Source organism: Cucurbita maxima, unplaced genomic scaffold, assembly GCF_002738345.1.
Source record: "Cucurbita maxima cultivar Rimu unplaced genomic scaffold, Cmax_1.0 Cma_Scf00036, whole genome shotgun sequence".
Taxonomy (NCBI): Eukaryota; Viridiplantae; Streptophyta; class Magnoliopsida; order Cucurbitales; family Cucurbitaceae; genus Cucurbita; species Cucurbita maxima.
This window is the reverse complement of record NW_019272052.1, coordinates 444899-465132: the sequence shown is the minus strand read 5'-3', so window position 1 is coordinate 465132 and position 20234 is coordinate 444899. Positions and strand designations below refer to the sequence as shown.

The window sequence follows — 20234 nt, the reverse complement described above, 5'->3', positions numbered from 1 at the left end:
CGAATCGAACATCTAACATCTTGATCGATTAACAGTAGGACTCGAGATTGACCAATAATTAGGGTCAGAAGTAAAGAGTAGTATTTTTTCAACAGGAATCAAACATCTAATCTCTTGACAGTAGGGCTCGAGACAAGCTAACAATCAAAGTTGAGAGTAAAGAATAGTATTTTTTGAACAAACATCGAACATCTAACCTTTTAATCAATTGACCGTAGGACGTGAGATTGGCGTGTAATTAAGGTTAGGAGTAAAGAGTCTTACTTTTTCCACGGTAGTAAAGAGGGCTAAAAATGGTAGATTTTAAGATAGACGGTAAGATTAGCTGGAAACAAGAAGCCTGAGTTTTGAGCCCTGCCCATGTTGGGCCCATCACTGAGCTTTCTCAGTGATAAAAGACGCACCCATCTCTCGCACTCGGCCACTCAGCCACTCTGCTCCTAATCATCCACAATTTTAGTGCTTTGTAATGGAGCGGCTAACTCTCTCCTTCTTCATCTTCCTCCTATTCCTCTACCCATTTGCAGGTAACCTTAACCCAAACCCAAACCATTTTACTTTTTCTGTAACAAATTGTTGGTTATGTTATGGTCTTCACTGTGTCCTGTTTTTTTATTTTTTGTTGCAGAGAGTGGTTCGATCGGAGTCAACTACGGCAGAATCGCCAACAACCTCCCCTCCGCCGTCAAAGTCGTTAAGCTTCTCAAATCCCACGGCCTTCAAAGGGTCAAAGTTTACGACACCGATCCGGCGGTTCTCAGAGCCCTCTCCGGCTCCGGCATTAAAGTCACCGTCGATTTGCCTAACGAACTCCTCTTCGCCGCCGCCAAACGACTCTCCTTTGCCTACACTTGGGTCGAAAAGAATGTGGCGGCTTATTACCCTTCCACTGAAATCGAAGCCATTGCCGTCGGGAACGAAGTCTTCGTCGACCCGCACAATACGACGTCGTTTCTTGTTCCGGCGATGAAGAATATTCACCAAGCCCTCGTCAAACACAACCTCCATTCCGCCATTAAAGTCTCTTCGCCTATAGCTTTAAGCGCCTTACAAAACTCTTACCCTTCCTCAGCCGGTTCATTCCGACCGGAGCTCGTCGAACCGGTTTTCCGGCCAATGTTGGAGTTTCTCCGGCAAACTGGCTCTTATTTAATGGTTAACGCTTACCCATTTTTCGCTTATGAGTCCAACTCCGACGTGATTTCTTTAGACTACGCTCTTTTCCGGGAGAACCCCGGCGTGGTGGATTCCGGCAGTGGTTACCGGTATTTCAATCTATTCGACGCCCAAATTGACGCCGTTTTTGCCGCAATGTCGGCTCTTAAATACGACGATATTAAAATGGTGGTTACGGAAACTGGGTGGCCGTCGAAAGGCGACGAGAACGAGATCGGCGCTAGTGCTGCAAACGCCGCCGCATACAACGGGAATCTGATCCGTCGGATTTTGAGCGGCGGTGGAACTCCGTTGAGGCCGAAAGCAGATCTGACCGTCTATTTATTTGCCCTTTTCAACGAGAACAAAAAGAACGGTCCCACATCGGAAAGAAACTACGGTTTATTTTACCCAAACGAAGAGAGAGTTTATGACATCCCGTTTACTACCGAAGAGTTGAAAGATTACCACGACAAGCCGTCCCCGGCGCCCGCAACCGGTGGAGACGGGCAGACAGGATCAGGCCACGGCGATGGCGGTGTATCAAAGAGTCAAACCGGGAACACGTGGTGCGTTGCGAGTGGTGAAGCGGGGAAAGAGAAGCTGCAGGCAGGTCTAGATTATGCTTGTGGCGAGGGAGGAGCAGATTGCCGTCCGATCCAACCCAGTGCCACGTGTTACAATCCTAACACTCTCCAGGCACACGCTTCATATGCTTTTAATAGTTATTACCAGAAGAACGTCCGCAAGATTGGCACGTGTTACTTTGGCGGGGCGGCTTACGTCGTCACTCAACCACCTAGTAAGTACTCTATAACTCCACTCATTATTATTAGTTCAGTTCACCTTTTTTTTCTCTTAAAATGCGCACGTTAGAGAATCCGACCCGGTCCGCATTCCCATGCTAAAATGCGCCACACGGGCCCCGAGGTTGAATATTGAGCTGCACGCCAGCTCAGTAAGAAGTCAAATTTCACACATAACTAATAAACAAAAGAATCCAATTTTGCTGACGTGGCACTTTAATTTTTTTAAAAAATATTTTAAATATCCCATTTTCTGTGGTAAAAAGTATATATATATATAATTATATATAATACCCTTTGCAGTAAATATTTTCATTATCCTTTTTAAAGTTTTCACTTTTAAGAGTAATGTTTCTTTCAACTAGTACAGGTATGATTTTACAGGCTAGCGTTCTCGTTAGTACACCGATATCATATATTTGCGAAGAAAAAGGCATGAATTTGAAGTTTTTTTTGAATGAAAAAGAGAGAAAAAGATGGGATCTTTATAATGGCTGTGGCTCTTTATCTCTTTTTACTCAATGAGAAGACAAAAACTGAAGAGAATTTGAGCTTTTGGGTTCTTTTTTTCTTTGCTTATTCTCATTCCTTTGAGCATCAAGTTTCTGAAAAAGGGCTGTCTTTTTTGTGGTCTTCTTTTCCTTTTTGGTCGCCTTTTTCTGCAGAGTTTGGTAGCTGCGAGTTCCCAACTGGGTATTGAAGAATCTCATTAATGGGAGCAGTCGAAGTGGAAGGGATCATAGAAACCAAAAAAAAAAAAAAAAAAGGTTAACCTTTTAAGTTTGTTCTTAGAATATGAAACAGAATTCTTTTGTAATCCAATTGCTTTGGATAATGGCGGTTGGATTTTAAGGTTGTTTAATGTTGTTGTAAGAGTTCCTTGTCTGTAATTATAACATGTTCTGTTCTTCCTTGTTACGGTTAGACTTCATCTGGTGTTTTTTTTTTAATATAATCTAATTATATTGTTTCAAGCATATGTTTAAATTTAATCATGAGATTTGCAAGTGGGTTGTGACATTTTTTGTGTAAATCATGTCTCCATATTCAATATATTAAAGAATCTATGGCATGCTTGTAGTATAATATAATATTTTCATTTGAAAGGACAATGGTCTTTTAGAATTTGATTATTTTAGTGGTATTTGCAATAAATTGTTGTTCCCATGTGCTTATGGGGCCATCCATCACGTCTCTCTTATGTCATCGTTAACTTGAATCAAGTTCGAAGATGATATAGAACCATCTAACCTTACTGCAACCATATATTGTTCTTTTTGAGATTTTTTCTTTTGGGCTTTCTCTAAAAGTTTTTTAGGGGATGTTTCACGTTCTTATAAAGAATGATTTGTTCTCCTCCACAACCGATGTAGAATCTCACAATCCACTTTTCCTTTGGGACCCAGCGTCTTCATTGTCATTCGTTCTCTTCTCTAATCGACGTGGGGTCTCACATGATAATTGTAGTTATATTCTTATCGATAACTTTTTATTTAGCTTGTTGTTCCATTTATCGACGGAGAGATCACTATTTGAAGCTATTTTTCTTAACATGTGTGAGAATAGCTATAGGAAAAATTAATGGAATATTATGAACGCAATTACCCTATTCGAAAATGAGTAGAGTTGCAAACATAACCCCCAAAATTATGGGCATATGATTTGGGATATTGAAGCAAATATGAATGGGTCACATGAAGCTATCACTAAAAAGAGGAATATAACCAAAAAAGGAGTGTGAGTTTCAGTGATGGTATCAATAAATTTCTGTCCTCCTACTGGTCCACCAATATTCCCATCTTTCAAATCCATCTTTCCTTTGTAAAGATATTGCATTTTTTTTTACGTATTTGCGGGTGTTTGGACTAATAAGCACGTATCTCGACTATTTACGAAGGACATGTTTGATTGTACTACTTTTAGTTGTCAAGAAAACTCGTAGGATACTAAATTTGATGTTGACATCAACCATCCCTTTTGTAGAACATTAGAAAAAATCGCGGTGATTCTAGTTGTTTGCATCTATATATCTTGAGATCCCGCATCGATTAGAGAGGGGAACGAAACATTTCTTATAAGGATGTGAAAATCTCTCCCTAATAGATACGTTTTAGAATTGTGAGGTTTCACGATGATATGTAACGGACTAAAGTATACAATATCTGTTAATGGTGGACTTGAGCTATTATAAATGAAACTAGAGTTGGACATTGAGCTATATACTAGTGAAGACATTGGACCCTCAAAACGTGTCTTAAAATTGTGAGACTGAAGACGATATAGATAAATGAAATGATACGGTGGGCGGGCGGGCGGGCGGCTCTGAAAAGGGTATCGAAATGAGTGAAAGTTATGAGAAATGGGTGGAAAAGGAATTGGAAAAGATGAAGATTAAGGGAATGAAGATGGTGAAAAGGTGTGGCTCTCAGCAGTGTGGGTCTCCCACAAACAGAGGGTCAGTGTAATAATTTAGGAAGCACTAAGATTCTTGTTGTCTCCTCCCTTCATCACCATGTGATAATGCTTTACTATTATTATCCTTTCAAAATTTTAAATAATTAATTTATTAATATATTTAGACACACTCACATTGCTATGTTAGACGAGCAAAAGGTGGATCAGCTAGACAATTGAGCTGTGTTTAGTGTCATGGTCATGCTCCTAGGACGTGTTACGCTAAGTCCCTTTTCTATAAAATTATGTTTAGACCTGAGATGTACTATAGGAGACCAAGTATTGCAACTTATGAGCATACACGAGACATATGTCAAGGTAATATTGAAAATGATGATAATCACACCTATTTTTGGGCCAAAAGGTGAATGGCAGCCACCAGTTCATTCCAATATGATAACAACGCCATTTCCCTTTCATTTCTACCAATAGAACTTGGTCAACCATCTTATTTTCGAACTTTCCTCACCTCCACAAACCTACCTCTTTATTTCTGTAGCCATTATTGGATGAGGACACCACAATTTTTTCATTCAGTACAAACATTCAACAATACAAAACTATTAGCACGTTGTGACGATTCCCTCACGAGCCAAAACGACCCAACCATGCCAAGCAAACTACGGAAGGCCCTCTACGCCGTGAAAGACCAAACCAGCATAAGCCTCGCCAAAGTTTCCTCCTCCACCGGCGGTCCCAATGCCATCTCCCTCGAAGTCGCCATCCTCAAAGCCACCACTCACGATGACGTCCCCCTCGAGCAACGCTACGTGGTGGAAATCCTCCACTTAATATCCGCCAACAAATCCCACGCCGCCGTCTGCGCCCATTCCATCGCTAAACGCATCAACAAAACCCGCCATTGGATCGTGGCATTGAAATCCCTTAACCTCGTGCTCAAAATCTTCCAAGACGGTGACCCTTATTTCCCGCGTGAAGTTCTTCACGCTATGAAACGTGGCGCCAAAATTCTCAACCTCTCCAATTTCCGTGACGATTCCAATTCAAGCCCTTGGGATTACACTGCCTTTGTTCGAACTTTTGCTCTGTATCTCGACGAGCGCTTGGATTGTTTCTTAACTGGGAAGCTTCAAAAGCGATTCACTGAACGGAAAACAGAGAGTTTCAATGGAAATACCCGACGGATCAACGAGCCGATTCGGGATATGAAGCCGGCGATGTTAATTGATCGGATTTATTATTGGCAGAAGTTGTTGGACAGAGCAATCGCCACCAGACCCACTGGACCGGCGAAGGGGAATCGATTGGTTCTGAATTCCCTTCACGCCGTCGTCCAAGAGAGCTTCGATTTATACAGGGATATCTCCGATGGGCTTGCGCTTCTTTTGGATAGCTTTTTCCATTTGCAGTATCAGTCATGTGTTAATGCGTTTCAAGCTTGTGTCAAAGCAGCGAAGCAATTTGAGGAATTGGGTTCTTTTTATGATTTGTGTAAGAGCATTGGGGTTGGAAGAACTTCGGAGTATCCGAGTGTTCAACAGCCCTCCGATGAGTTGATTGAGACATTGCAGGAGTTCTTGAAAGATCAAGCTTCTTTCCCATGTCATGACAGCCGGTCGCCACCGGCGCCGGTGATTCTTTCCGGAACAATTTCGACGATGAAACTCACCGACGATCTCGAACAATCTGAATCGTCGGATAAGAATTCTGAGAGGGAGTTGGATTTTAACTCGTTTGGGGAAATGATGAGCGCTACTGGAAGCTGGACTAGCCCTGCGAATTCCGTCGAGCAAGACGGTGAAGGGTATTCCGATTATCAATCGGAGAAGCAATCCCGGTTGGGAGATTTTGCTAATGAATCAAATCTTTCTCCGAATTTCGCTTTCTTTGAAGATGACGAAAAGCCCTTTCAAGAAGAATCCGAATTTGGGGCTGCTCCGGGTTTGAGATGTGGGGACTGGGAGCTCGTTCTGGCGGAGTCGGCGACGGACACGGCGGAAGAATGGCCGGATTTCTTCGCTCCTTCCATCGGCGACGACCCGTTTGAGAAACCCTTTTCTTCGCCGCAGCACCAGTACAACAACCCGTTCCTTCAAGATTCAAATGAATCGTTCGCAGTTCCGCCGACGTTCAAAGCAGAGACGGAAATCGCTCCGACATTTCGCGCCGAGAACGTTAAGGAAGCTGTGGTCGTAGCCCCAACTTTCAGAGTGGAAACGCCAACATTTTCTTCACAGCATCAAAATGGTTCGATGTTCGATGATTGGGGCCCAATTCCAAATGGGTCTGGGTCTGGGTCTGGGTTTGAGTTTGATTTGGGGGCTGAAAATGATCCGTTTGCAGAGGCGTGGAATAGCAATTTGAATGGAAATGAACCAAGTTTGAACGTGATGGATCAAGAAAGTTTGTTGCAACAGCAGAAATTGTGGAAAGAGCAACAAAACAAGATCATAGCTAAGCATTCGGAATGATATGGAGAAGAAAAATGGGAATTTGGGATGTAAATTTAACACAGCTTATTGGCTTGTAAATACCCCTTCGCAGAGTTCATTCAATTCATAAAAAAAAATCTTTACTTTTATCTCTTACAAAAGACGGTCTAAGCTCACTTGCAAATATGCTCTCCATACGACGTGAGATCTCACAATCTCCCACTCCCTTCGAGGTCCAACATCTTCGCTAACACACCGCCCGATGTCCACTCCCCTTTGGAACACAGTGTCCTCACTGCCGCATCGCTCGGTGTCTGACTCTAATACCATTTGTACAACACAATTTTAAACTGCGTTTACTATGGATAGATTTCAACTCACTTCTAAGGAATGTTTCGTTCTCCTCTCCAACCAACGCGGGATCTCACAATTCACCTCTCCACCGTTCCTAACTTTGCTTTGGGACACTCGAGCTCACCCTTTCCTACATCTTTTCTCCCTCCGGACCAGAAATCACATGGATCTAGGCCCATAATTGCGAACCTCCCTCACACATGGGATGATGCCCATCTCCCTCTCCTGAGTGAACCCCAAGCTTTCACAGCCCTACAAGATTTATCCTTCAAAGCAATAAAGAAGGATCCCTAGCTATAAATAATTAGTGGGGTTGGCATTGTTTTCACAGGAAGAGAAGAAGCCACAAGGCCCCACCCTTCTTCCTTCCTTCTCTTTTCTCCATTATTTATCCCCTTCAGATCTGGATATGGCTATGGCCATAGAGTAATGGATGATGAAACACAAACATACATACAGAATCAGACAGAACACAACCCATTCAGCTCAACACAACAAAACAAAAACGATTCAGAGCATCATCATCACCATGATCCGACACATTTGTTGGCCAAAAAAGTATGCACAATCAATCAAATGAAACATAAATTTCTTTCTTTTTCTTCTTCAATAAATAGTAAAGTGAAGAAACCCACTTCAAATTTACACAATCAAACAAAACGACAATCATGGGAATGAGAAACCTCACTTAAATTCCTCATCAGTCATTAAATTATAATAATATCAGGAAAAAGCCTACCAGGATACTCCCTAAAACCCGCATCCATGCTTCTTTCTTCCCATTTTTTTCCTTTTTTTTCTTCTAAAACTTACAAAAAAAAAAAAAGAAATTAATTAATTAAAAAAAGAAAAAACGACAATATACTAACGGTTGGGTTGGTCATATGTTGTTGATGTTGTAACCTTTCTTTTTTCCCTCTGTCTTCAGCAGTTAGAAAAATCCAAACGAACTCTGCAGATACCTGAAAATACGGTTTATAAATTAATTAATTTCCCTATTATTTTTATTCCCAAAAATAAAATAAGAAAAGACGGTCGATTTAAGTACTGTCATAATTCCCACGACTAAATTATGTGTTAGGTTTATGGTGGTCCCCACACGTGTGATGGGCGATCCTGATACGACGTCGCATTTGTTTCCCCAACCGGTGACTTGCACTGGCCGGTCCCATGAGTAGGGGCATCATGGACTTTCTACCAAATGACACTCTCGGGTCAATCTTAGATAAAGGTTTAAAGTGTAGGGTCAACACGTGATACTATAGCGAGTTTCCGATTTACCCTCGGATTATTCTTACCTTTTACGGCGGGGGTTAGTTCCTTTCGCGGTTATTCCCTCCAGGTCCTACTGAAGATGCTTCTCAGCCGATTGCCGTTGAGTCGCTGCAGGGTTTTTTTAGCACCGGCGACGTCCTTGTTCGTGAGATTCTGCAGGTGCTGGTAAGCTCCGGCGTCGATTAGTCTTTTCCGGCAGCCGTTGCTTCCGCCGGCGAGTACAGCCGTGACGATGGCTAGCGGGAATGTCTTGTTGACGACCTCGTTTTTTGGATCGAGCATTTGCATCAATCTCATCACGCTCTTCTCGTCCTTCATTAACTCTTTCCGATTTGATCGGACGGTCAATAGAGATGCTAGGGCTCCCACCGCCACCTCCTGAACTCCAGCCGGCTTCGGCATCTCCATTAGTTTCACCAACGAACCCATACAACTTCCAATCGCTCTTTTGTTTCCATCGCTGATTGATAAATTGGCAATCAGAGAGGCGGCGATTTGCTGCAGCACTAAGTTTCCGTGCTTCACTAATTCGCCGAGTTTCATTACAAATAATATTGAAGATGATAGAATCCGAGCGACGGAATCGGAAACCGCAAGCGAGCTAAGGGCTCGCAACGCGTTTGCGATCGTATCTGAACTCGGTGAGTAATGGATCAAATGTAATAATCTTTGTAACCCTAGTTCTTGGATTATCAGTGATCGGAAATACTCACCGGAGGCGGCTAATACTGCTATGGACATTGATGCCTTCTCCTGTGTGGCGGTTGTGCTCGAAATTAGAAACTGTAACAATACTGGAATCGCCCCTTCCTCGACGAGAGAGGTTTTGATATCTTCCACCGCCGTGACATTTCTAATCGCACCGACCGCTGAAGCCTGCAGCGGAGGGGTGCCTGATCGGCAGGCCTCGATTAAGACTGGCACGCCTCCATAAGCGGAAACGGCCCAAGCGTTTTCAGGGTCGACGGTGATGGCTTCTACCGCGGCGGCGGCTTTTTCCTTCAGATGTATTGATCCTGTTTCGAGAATCCTCAACAATGGGCCTAATCCTCCTTCTTCGAACACTCTTCTCCTCGATTCATCGCTGGCCGTGGAGAGAACGGAAACCGCAGAAGCCGCAATCTCTCGCACAGACGGATGAGCGTTGAAATCGAGCAAATGAATCAGATACCCAACGTTTCCCTCTTTGGCAACTAACCTAGCAGATTTCTCGTCCTGGTTCAAAAGCTGAACCAGAGATTCCAGAGCCTTCTTCTTAAACTCCATCCCTCCGATTTGCAACCGCGTGAAGAGATCCCTGATGAAAAACTCCGTATCGTCATTATTCGAACCCGGAACCGGCTGAGAAAGCACTAGCGCGTTGGATTGGTAGAGAACCCCAGATCTAAGCAACAAATCGAGGTCGTTGAGCTGGCTAGACAGAGAAGCAGACACCATATCCAAATCACTCTGCATATGAAGCTTCCCGCCGGAAAAGGCAGAATCGGAGCATTGGTCAGACAAGGACTTCAGCCGCTGAAGCGTCGAGAGGAGCGACGGGAGAATGGTTTGAACAAGTGGATTCTCCGACCAGTAAGGGGAATCCAAGATTTCAACGAGAGCAGAGTGAAGAGTTGAGAGCTTCGAATGGAGAACCTGCCACCGCCCGACGAAGGACCGGACATTGAGGGATGAAAGTAGTAGAAGCGAAACAATCTGAATGATGAGGTCGAGAAGTGCCTGGGAGGAGGAGTTGGACGGCAGCGGTGGAATGGGCGGTCCAGCGGTGGTCGGAGGCATTTACGAGCAAGATTTTGATCGGAGCAGAACCCTAGAGAGCTTTGAAACAGCGGTGAGAAGCAGAGAACATGACAGAGAGGAGGGTTGCTTGGTGGGAAAGGAAAAAGGAAGATGGAGAGGGAAAATCGAAGTGCCTCTGACACAAAAAACGATACAGAAAAAGGGTTTGTTGGCGGAATCAAAAACACAATCAACGATGATAAGAGAGAGAGAGAAAAGCCTGTGAGGACATGAGGAGGATGAAAAGAGAGAACATGGTCACGCGGAGAAGACCGTGGAAATTCAACTGGGCCTTTTCTTATTGGGCCTAATGGGCCCGGTAATCCCTTCAAGCTTTTTACCAGCTTAACACATCAGCCCATCAAAATTTACTCCGCCCCATACAAAATTAAAATTTTATTTAATTTTTTAAAATTCATTTGAGAATAATTATTAAATTTTATTATAAAATTAAATAAAAAACCTAAAATTTAAATCACTTTATTTATTTATATCAAATTGTGATGACATTTTTTTTAATATAAAGTCAAATACAAATATTTAATTTTTAAGCGGTATCATAAATAACACCTGGAAACAAAGGACCCCTAATTGACTTTTTTTGTTTTATTTTCTATTAGTATCAACTTAAATTCAAATTATTATTACTTAATGAAATTCAAACTTTTAATTTTTTAATGAATACATTAAAAAAAATTATCATCTTTCATCATTAAAAAAATATGCCAAAAATATAAATATTAATGATCAATTGTGATTAAAAAAATAATTTCAATTCATAATTAATTTTCGCCTAATTTATTATATTTTTTTTATTATAGTCAATTTATTGTAGATTTGGACGTAATTGAATAATACCAAAAAATTATCACATATTTTACATAATTTAGTCAAATAATAATTATAATTATAATAAATTGTTTGAAAAATTCTGAAAATATATTAACTTAGTTTTATATTTTAAAAGGGCCTACAAAATAAATATTTTACATAAAAAAATTAATTTATTTAAAAAAGAACCAAGGTTTCTATCAAATTAATACACCTTAGAAAGTAAAAATTAACCATTTTTTTTTCAAGAAACTAAAATTACATTTTAGCCCTAAAACTTTTTAGTGATTAAAATTCCAACAATATTTGTTTTTAGAAATTACACGGTTTCCCGAAGGTAATAAAATGCAATGTTAGGCTATTGACAAAAAATCTGGAATTTATTTTTAATTAAAAAAAAATATTCCAAAAAATGTGTGTCCTTCTCCTAAACCCTTCTTCTACCTCCATCGCCATTCGTTCTGCAACCAGAAAATCAATCGAGAAGAAGCCAACGAGCTGAAGAAGGCTTCACCTTCCAAAAATGGTGCACAAACCGTGGAGAATAATACCGAGGCCCTTGCTCGAAACGGTCCTCAACAATCATTCACAGCACCACCGCGTCCCTCAACCTTTGATACTTCATGGCCCCAGAGGCGTCGGGAAAACCACTCTCATTCTCGAACGTACTGTTCTAATCTATTTTTTTTCTTCTGTAAATTTTCTATTGAATTGTTTGTCTAATGGTTCCTGATGTTTCTCAGGTCTTCTGGCTGACTGGAATAAAGGCCCCCACTTATCTGGATATGTGGATTTTGCTGAAACTATTAAAGATCATCACCCACTTCACGGCCAATCGTTTCCCTGGGCGTCGTGGTCGAATTGTCCGTCGCCATTAGTGTCGGATTGCAGAATTAAACTGGAAAGTTGCCTTGAATCCATGGCTGAGAAGGGCGTCAAATTAGGCAGTATAACATCCCATCAAATATTCACCACCATGAACAAGTGGCACGGCCTGAATACAGCCCTTCGCCGCGTACTTCATGGGGATAATGCTTCGAAAAGTTTTGTTTCGCGCAGAGCGTCAAGCTCGGCTCTGTGGGATCAAGCAGTTTTTGCACTGTCTGCTCGATGTAATGCCGCTGAGGTTGATGGGGTTTTAGGATTGGGTGATGAAGGGAGGACTTTATCAATTGAAGAAGCTTCTTATTTTAGAGAGTCTATTATGGCGCTGAGATTGGCCAAGGAGGTGATCAAAATTCAGCATGGGTGGCGAGCTAAAGCTATTGCTGATCTGAATCGGACGCGTAGTTTTTCATCGTCATTGGCACATTCCTGTACTGATTGGCCTTGTTTGTTGATAGAATTGCTGTCACAAGCCGCTGAAATCGACCATTTTCAGGTAAACATATTTAAAACAATTTGAGTGCTGATGTAGTTTAATTAATATCGGTCCCTTGGTACAAATGAACCCCGACGTTCCAATTTTGTCTTCAAGGAATTTTAGGTTGAGGCTGCTCATTTTTGTAGTAATACAAGGCTTAGAAATGGGGATTACCTTACAATTTCATAATGGTTTTGATTTTGTTAAACATGTCGAAATATGTATGGAATTGGACTGTAACTTTTTTCTTTTTTTGGGTTTTTTTTGGCAGCCAAAATTAATTATTAACAATATAGACGTGTTGCGAAATGCAAGTTTATCGGATGACGATACATCGGTCTGTGGATCAATGTATCATGACAGCCTAGTGTGGAGAATAATTTCCCTAGGGGCAAATGAAAGGTGTCTTCCTGTTATACTTGTAACGTCAGATAGGTAAGGTTGATTGCCATACCCTTGAATTCTCTTATATATAATGATTCAATCGTAAGAACTTCACAGAATGTAAATGCTGGGTACCCAATCGTATTATTAGTTATTCTATAATGAGAGAAAGCTAATCAAATAATGTCTATTTAAAAAATATTTAATATGAGGTTGATATTCCAGCATATTGCAGTAATCTACAGTGTGGTCTTTTGTTTCTGGTCATCTGATCCATTTCAGTTGAATTTGGCTTTCATATTTAGCTATGTTTTCTTTGGATAAGAAACAATTTCGTTGATGGTATGTAAATATTTAGCTACATGTTAGGTATGTTTGACTCACTCTTCATATTCATATACCCCATACAGAATCTAGTACTTTTCATCACTGCCTTCTTCTGCCTCTTGAACAGCTACTATTCGTACCGTGCTTACATGGATTTTGGATTTCCAGATATATTTATCTCACGTGAGGTACGGTTTGTATAACGAAGGTTGCACTAATTTATCTTTGTTTCAATATTTATGTCATTTTTCTATTTTCCAAGATTCCCATTATGGGCGTTATTTAACTATGGTTGTAATGTCATTTTGGTTCCTATACCTTGAAACTCATTCCATTTTCGTCCAAACAAACATGTCCACTTCGTCCAAGATTTTCAGCCTTTGCCATCTTATACAATATGCTATTTTTTTTTTTTTTTTTTTATTTATTACAATGAATAAGTTAACCGTACCCTAGGCTGTTGGTCGATGACTGTTCAATATGGTTGAGATTAGTGGTAATTTAATGTGATATTGAGATCCTAGTATTAAAATTGCATGCCTTCAAAATTTAGGTCTTGTTGATTGAGCTTGGTAATCAAAACAAAAATGGATCTCTGATGGAGATGGAAGTGTTAAGAATTTGTATAAAGAAATAGAGCAACTTCAATCTGACAACTTAAGCATTTGAGATTGATAGTACTTGAACAGGGCAAGGAAACCAATGAATGGACGCAACCATACAGAAAACGATAGAATGTTTTCGTCTCGTTTTATTAACTTCATCTTCTTTGATTGCATAAGCATGTGAATGCTTGGAGAGCTGTTATTCTAGAACAATCATTCTGTATCTCACCCTTTCAAGTTCGTTTGATCTGTAGACCTTTGGGTGGACTCCCCAAGAGGCTAAACTGCATATGGTTCCTGATTATTTCAGCAATGCAGAGGTAAGCACTGCTATGAATCCTAAAGAACACTATTCTTGAGAGAGCTGTAATTGAAATGCAGAAGTTTAAATTTAATAAAGCAACCGAAGAGGAATGAATGTATGAGAAAATAATGTTATAAAGCTTGTTTGCTCTTGAAGCAAGTTTTTCAATCATTGAATAAAATCATTTATAGACTATATTTTTTCTCTCCAAATTGTAGTGGAAGCTGATTGCTGAGGTGCTTGGCCCAAACCCTCGACACTTATTTGAGCTTTATGCTCTGAAACAAAGCAACTACTTTAACAAAACGTAAGAGTGCGATGATTTGTTTTTATTCTCATTACTGCAATACCTAGAAACTTTATTGACACTTGGCTTCGTAGATGTCACGATAAGCTTTATCTAAGTGGTATTGTAATATGAAATGTTTGGCTGTGGTCGTTGCACAGATAGTTCTCTAATAAAGTACGTTGATTACTAAATGGAAGCATTACTTTCAATTTGTGTTTTTCATCCTTGTACCAGAAAGATAACTTAATTGTGCAGAAGTTCTACTGTACCAGAAAGTTAACTGAAATGTGAATAACTCTTTCATTTGTTCCATGAAAGTATAGTTTTTCATTTTTTGAAAAGATATTACATCGTATATTTGGAAATTCATTATTTGAAGACATCCTTTTCCTTTTCATAGAATCCACTGGAACTTTTTTTAAATGATTCAGTCTCTGCTTATATGGAGTGTTTGGTTCAGAAAAATGGAAAGTTGATTCTACATTGAATTTGATTATGACTGAACTTTATATTTGACTAAAGGGCAACGGATCATAATTTTGGCACAATCGAGGATATAGTAGATGCATACTTGGCATACTTGCAAGTAAGTATATGAAGACAAACTTGCCTAATGTTCTTTTACTGTTTACAGTCAACTAATTTGTTGACTTGCTACGTTCTCATTATCATCCCCATTATTTGTATGTTATTAGATAATAATATATATCTAATACTTTGTATGGCTGAAAGATATTTAGATAGAGTAAAATTTCTGTCAATAGCTTGTTATTGTGCATAATTCTCAATTCATCTTCTGGGAATTGAAGTATTAGGGTTAGATGAAACAGAGAAGGCATTAGTGTCCCAGTTATAATGGTTCCGCATGAAAGTTTGGTGGTGATTTCTGGTGCATTGGACCTATTAACTAGCTTAAGTAGCCCACGTCTAAGTTTTATTTTCATGTTCTTCTTCAGACAGTTTATTTCTATAATGATGCCTGCACGGTATTTTTTATCCCTTATTTCTATTAACTGCACAAAACTTAGTTTATGGATCTTCTACCTATTTAAAGGTGACAGTGGTAAATCCTGCCATGGATAGAGCGCTAGCACTCCTGCAAAAACGTGTTATTGATGTGCAAAATGGATTGGTTTCAAAAGATAGATTACGATTTGGTGCACCTTGGAGGCATCCTCCTCAGAGTGACGATCCACGTTTGAGCTTGGACTGGGCAAAGATTCAGCTGATGGATTTTGTGCATTCTCTTGTGGATGCAGAATTTGGGGTAGCTATTTGTGTTTTGGTGCAAAAATTGTTAGTTGTAAATGATTCCTATTGTGTTGCATAGCCCTTGAATCATTTTTCACGTGTGCATCAGAGAAGAGGTTTTTGGGTCTTAGCAGGTGTAGGATTACTTTGTTCTTTCTTCTTTGCTATCATCTTTTATCCAACCGTTATGATAATTTAATATATAGTTTCTTATGCTTATATGTGAAATTTTATAGATTAAAACAATTTCAATGTTAAAATTGACCAATAAAGACTTAAAATGAGTTTTCAGATTTATTTATTCTAAAAGATAAAATCTTAGTTGAGTGAAAATAATACTAAAAAAGATGGGATAGAGATTAGGATAGAAGATAACAGTAAGCATATTTAATTAAAACTTGACTGTCTCAAGAAGCTCCTCATAATATTTGATTACAGGTGGGATACCTTTTTTTTGAGCTTAGGTGGGATACTTTTTTTTTTTAGCTTAGGTGGGATGCCTTTTGTAATTGAACTTCTTGAGCATTATTAGAATATTTTTTTCCCCTTCTTCTTTTAGATATCCTCTGTACTAAAACTATTATGTTGGTCTTTATTCCTCATTTAAATTTCCACACCTGTCGTTAGGTGAACTATCTTGCCGACTGTAGCCTTGAGATTTTTGATGATCCTTCTGCTGTTGCCTTGGCTGAGGTTAGCCTTCTTCCACTAATGATTTTTTCTTATTTATGAGTTTTATAATCATATCGGCATTTGTATGGTTCACATAATTTTTGGTTTCACAGAAGTTCTTAACTACTTACTATTTTAACAAAGCCGTTAAGTTCTACTTCTAGCATTGTACCTTATGTTTTTCTTTAGTTTGGCAAATTATGTTTGACTTAAATGTTTGCTACTTTTGCCCCTTTTTAAAAAATAGAAACCTAATTTAGATTAGTTTTCTCCATCTACTTGTGTTATTTTTGATATAGTAAAAAAATTCTTTTATTTGTGTGTGTTCTCCAACATCATAATCTGTTGGGCTAACAACGGTTCTTAAAAAATTTGTGAGTAAACTGAAATTACTCCCCGAGTAGGTTTTACTAAATGGTGATACATTGGTAAAACCAAACTGCATAGGATAGGATTTGTTTTATTATCCATGTTATTCTACGGCTGCCATCTAATTCTAAACGTTTTTTCCTCGTGTGATTTTTCTCGCCTCTTGAAGGTTGGTTTGCTTTATGCACAACGGGATCCGTCCTTCATGCGACCAATATCTAGAGGGATTCAAAGATGTCTAGTGCGATGGTAAGTGGACCTTCTTGCCTGTTATACCGAAGGTAGAAGCTTTAATATGAATTCTAATGGAAATTTTCTATTGTTCTTCAGGCTTGTCCAACAGCAATTTCAACTTAGTTCCAGATGTCGTCTTCAGTATCTCTGGCAGAGAATTATACGTGGACGTAGCTATCGCCATCTGATGTTACAAGTGGGATATAAATAGACCCTGTAATAAGGTGAGGATTTTAAATTTACTAATTCTTTTAGTGTAATACTATTGGTCAGGTAAATAGACCGGATATCTACAGGGCTTCTTACCCCGACGACTCCGGTGTGGCATGTAGGAGGTCTGATTGAATGACTAGATTTCAATTATTGAACAAATTTTATTTTTCCTTGGCACCATCCATAAAAAAAATGCCTCAAATATAAGTAGGAAAATGAACTCGAAGAAAGAAAAGAAAAGAAACTTTAAGTGGGAAAATAACATTTAAGGAAAGTTAATTAACATCTAACTTAAATTGTCATTTAAGCCTTCCCACAACCTATCTATCTTGGGTCCCATTTGGCAGTGATCCCAAGAACGAGTCCTTTTGTAATCCAATGTTGGAAAATGTTCAAAAGCGATTGTTTTGCTAGAAAAGGGCTATCTTTTCTGAGAGGGAAGGTTAACTCTTGTCCATTTGGTGTTGAGTTGGATCCCTACGTATTTCCTTTCCTTGTTTAGAATTCCAGTAGCAGTGAACAAAAGCAATGAAAAAATTAGGAGGGATCCTTTACGGAAAAGGGAGGTCGATGGGCAGGTTTGCATCTGGTTAATTGGAAGGTGGTCTTGAAACTATTGAAACTCGGTGGTTTAGACACTGGAAACTTGAGATGTAGAAATGAGGCTTTGTTAAGTGGTTATGACAAGTTGAAATAGTCTACTCACAACCCCAACTTAAATATCAATAGACCAAAGTCTCCTATCATCACAAAGACTATACCCCAGAACGTGAGCGATTTTTCTGAGGGATTAGAGTTCCCTGACTCCACAAGTCCATATCATTCATTTCTTCAAAAGTGTAGGTTCCATCTAGCCAAGGGAAGAGAAACCAAAGAACCGGCATTGCGTTGTGATTGAAAGAAGAAAAAAAAATGACAAAATAAGAATCGAGAAGAAGAGTTCTCAGTTTAAACTTTTTCCTTGAACTGAATTTTGCGTCTATTACCCAGGGAAAACTTGCTTGGAATTATCAGCGAGTTTTTCCCCTTCCTTTCCTTCCCTCCTTTTTTTCTTTCTTTTCTAACTGTGAATGCTTAGACTAGCTCACTGGTACCTGATTGATTTTATAGGGTAATAACATGATCCTAAATATTTGGCATTGTGAAACTTGTGCAAGTTATTTAATAACTTCGCTAAATGTCACCAAGGTTCAGCCCACAACCACAATCACTTCTGTCTGGATTCATAACTTTGGCCCTAGTTCAGGTTCAAGGGAAACAACTACGCGTACTGCTTTTTTTGGTGTCTAGTATCTGAGTTTGTACGTTGATGTTGTGCGTTTGGTCAATAATTTTATTCTAAAAATTGTGGTTATTTTCTTTCAGGTATTCTTTAACAATGGCATATTCAGAAGAGGGCAGGAAGTTACACCTGAGGGTTTTTATTACAGAAATGTAAGCTTCTCATTGCATGAACAAATTATTGCTGTGGTTCGCGTTTTTTAGCGTTGGAGTTTCTTACAACCAATTTACCCCCTTTCTTTTTGGGGTTTGGATATGGCCTTCATTGACACACTGTCACGTACAGCTGATATGTATACGTGGGAACAGATTGATTATGGTGGAGTTTCACCCACCTATGATCATACATTCAGTTTGAACAAATTCCTTTGCCTTGATCGTTTCTTATTCATGATGATGGAATTTGAATTGTATGCATATCCTCGGTTTCTTAGTAAAAAAAATTGTATGCATATCCTTGGTTTCTTACTAAAAAATTGTATGCATATCCTTGGTTTCTTACTAAAAAATTGTATGCATATGAAAAAAAAAAAAAAAACTCTCGCATTTCTAGAAACTACTAAGGTTTTTCACTGTTCTCTTACGTGAAAATGGGGCCTTCAGTAATGTGGAGCATTATTTACTATATTGTGTAAGATATAACTCAAACTCTTACTACCTGGGCACACTATTTTCTTATTAATTCTGAGTTTCTTGTTGGCATACAGGTACGGATAGGTTTAGGGACTGACATAATAATTTCAATATAAGGTTAGAGCTTCCTTCCTTGATTTCTCATATGGCATGTGATCACTCTTTAAATAGAACGTCTTCCCTTTTTTCAAACCCAGAATTAGTTCAATATTGGTAAATTTTATTCATGATTAATTTGGGATATATATGGATTACCGAACTTAGTGACCAATGTTCCCTCGTTGTTTAACCTTAATGTTATCAGTTTCACTTGTAATGAATCTAATTAATGTTGAAATTTTTGGTTTGATTGCAGGAACAGAGCTTCCAGGTGCAGCTGTGATACTAACGTGTGGAGTATTTATTCAATTTTCGAACTGGAAGGTTTTCATTGTAATCTGTGTATTCAAGAATTTTTAGAATCGTAGATAAATATCTGTAGACATTCATTATGGGGGCATAATAAGAGAAAAGTGGCCTTTTCTTGGGAAGGGAGGTAAAGATCAATATGGGATTGGTTGAATATGCATTTTCTTTTCATAGAAATGAAATTACTTGAAAGATGTGCAAAGAAACAGCTTTTTTGGAGCAACTGTTCCCCTTTATTTCATTAGGCCCAATTTCAACTTTTTGCACAAAAGGTGCCCCTCAAATTAAGTAGGAAGGAGAAGAAACGTGCCGGATTCATTGGCTTTTTTCTTCTTTTTCTTAGATTAACTCTGGCCGCAAAGCAGCAGAAAATTGCCATGATTATAGGTGTAGAAACTACCCTGCACACTGGCCTCAGTTAAGAAGCAAGTGGCCTCTCCCTTCCAAGTTTACTTAAAGTAGAGCTCCTTAATTTAGAAGAGTAGCACAGCAGTAAAACTTCGTATGAGCTATCATGCTCATTTGAGAACATCACCTCTGGATATGAGTACATGGTTTTGATGTTCAAATAAAACCCCTTGTGATGTCTAGAAGGTGTCACTTCAACATTCTTTTTCCCGGAAGTAGATTTGTGTTTGAAAGGGTTTTAAGCTTAGAAATGGGAGAGATGATGATCCCCACTCAACACTATCATGTGTTCATGTGTCAACTACCCCAAAGATTATTCTGTATTAACAATTGTTTTTTGCAGGCTGAATACTTGAGATTATGTTGTTCTGGATGGTGGTTTCCTTTTGAGTTAAGTAAAAGCAGGGTGGAGGGTTCAAAACTCTAACCTAATTATGCTCAGGTTT

General features: G+C 39.2%; 4 protein-coding genes across 4 annotated transcripts; 3 read left to right on the top strand and 1 right to left on the bottom strand.

The window, feature by feature from the left end:
- Positions 1 to 386: 386 nt before the first annotated feature.
- LOC111468418 (glucan endo-1,3-beta-glucosidase 12-like) lies at positions 387 to 2932 on the top strand. Its single transcript, XM_023113630.1, has 3 exons — positions 387 to 527; positions 629 to 1957; positions 2627 to 2932. The coding sequence occupies exons 1-3, from the start codon at positions 470 to 472 to the stop codon at positions 2659 to 2661; spliced, it is 1422 nt and encodes a 473-aa protein (XP_022969398.1). The 5' UTR covers positions 387 to 469; the 3' UTR covers positions 2662 to 2932.
- Positions 2933 to 5023: 2091 nt separating this feature from the next.
- LOC111468453 (clathrin coat assembly protein AP180-like) lies at positions 5024 to 6962 on the top strand. The gene has a single exon (XM_023113696.1). The coding sequence runs from the start codon at positions 5024 to 5026 to the stop codon at positions 6845 to 6847; it is 1824 nt and encodes a 607-aa protein (XP_022969464.1). The 3' UTR covers positions 6848 to 6962.
- A 772-nt stretch (positions 6963 to 7734) lies between these two features.
- LOC111468421 (armadillo repeat-containing protein 3-like) lies at positions 7735 to 10573 on the bottom strand. The gene is made up of 2 exons (XM_023113633.1): positions 8461 to 10573; positions 7735 to 8124 (listed from the first exon to the last, which is right to left on the bottom strand). Exon 1 carries the CDS (start codon positions 10214 to 10216, stop codon positions 8492 to 8494), a length of 1725 nt encoding a protein of 574 aa, XP_022969401.1. The 5' UTR covers positions 10217 to 10573; the 3' UTR covers positions 7735 to 8124; positions 8461 to 8491.
- An 855-nt stretch (positions 10574 to 11428) lies between these two features.
- LOC111468381 lies at positions 11429 to 19604 on the top strand. The gene is made up of 14 exons (XM_023113575.1): positions 11429 to 11712; positions 11791 to 12428; positions 12682 to 12845; positions 13249 to 13309; positions 13981 to 14046; positions 14249 to 14337; positions 14842 to 14905; positions 15374 to 15586; positions 16198 to 16263; positions 16781 to 16860; positions 16942 to 17069; positions 18424 to 18492; positions 19047 to 19089; positions 19328 to 19604. Exons 1-11 carry the CDS (start codon positions 11571 to 11573, stop codon positions 17054 to 17056), a joined length of 1698 nt encoding a protein of 565 aa, XP_022969343.1. The 5' UTR covers positions 11429 to 11570; the 3' UTR covers positions 17057 to 17069; positions 18424 to 18492; positions 19047 to 19089; positions 19328 to 19604.
- The last annotated feature ends 630 nt before the right edge of the window (positions 19605 to 20234 follow it).

Bases quoted from the DNA above. Each gene is read 5' to 3' on its own strand.
- LOC111468381 (XM_023113575.1), top strand. From the start codon at position 11,571: ATGGTGCACAAACCGTGGAGAATAATACCGAGGCCCTTGCTCGAAACG. The intron at 12,846-13,248 runs GTAAGGTTGATT...CCTCTTGAACAG, and splicing joins ATACTTGTAACGTCAGATAG to CTACTATTCGTACCGTGCTT. The intron at 16,264-16,780 runs GTTAGCCTTCTT...CGCCTCTTGAAG, and splicing joins CTGCTGTTGCCTTGGCTGAG to GTTGGTTTGCTTTATGCACA.
- LOC111468421 (XM_023113633.1), bottom strand. From the start codon at position 10,216: ATGCCTCCGACCACCGCTGGACCGCCCATTCCACCGCTGCCGTCCAAC.
- LOC111468418 (XM_023113630.1), top strand. From the start codon at position 470: ATGGAGCGGCTAACTCTCTCCTTCTTCATCTTCCTCCTATTCCTCTAC. The intron at 528-628 runs GTAACCTTAACC...TTTTTGTTGCAG, and splicing joins ATTCCTCTACCCATTTGCAG to AGAGTGGTTCGATCGGAGTC. The intron at 1,958-2,626 runs GTAAGTACTCTA...CTTTTTCTGCAG, and splicing joins CGTCGTCACTCAACCACCTA to AGTTTGGTAGCTGCGAGTTC.
- LOC111468453 (XM_023113696.1), top strand. From the start codon at position 5,024: ATGCCAAGCAAACTACGGAAGGCCCTCTACGCCGTGAAAGACCAAACC.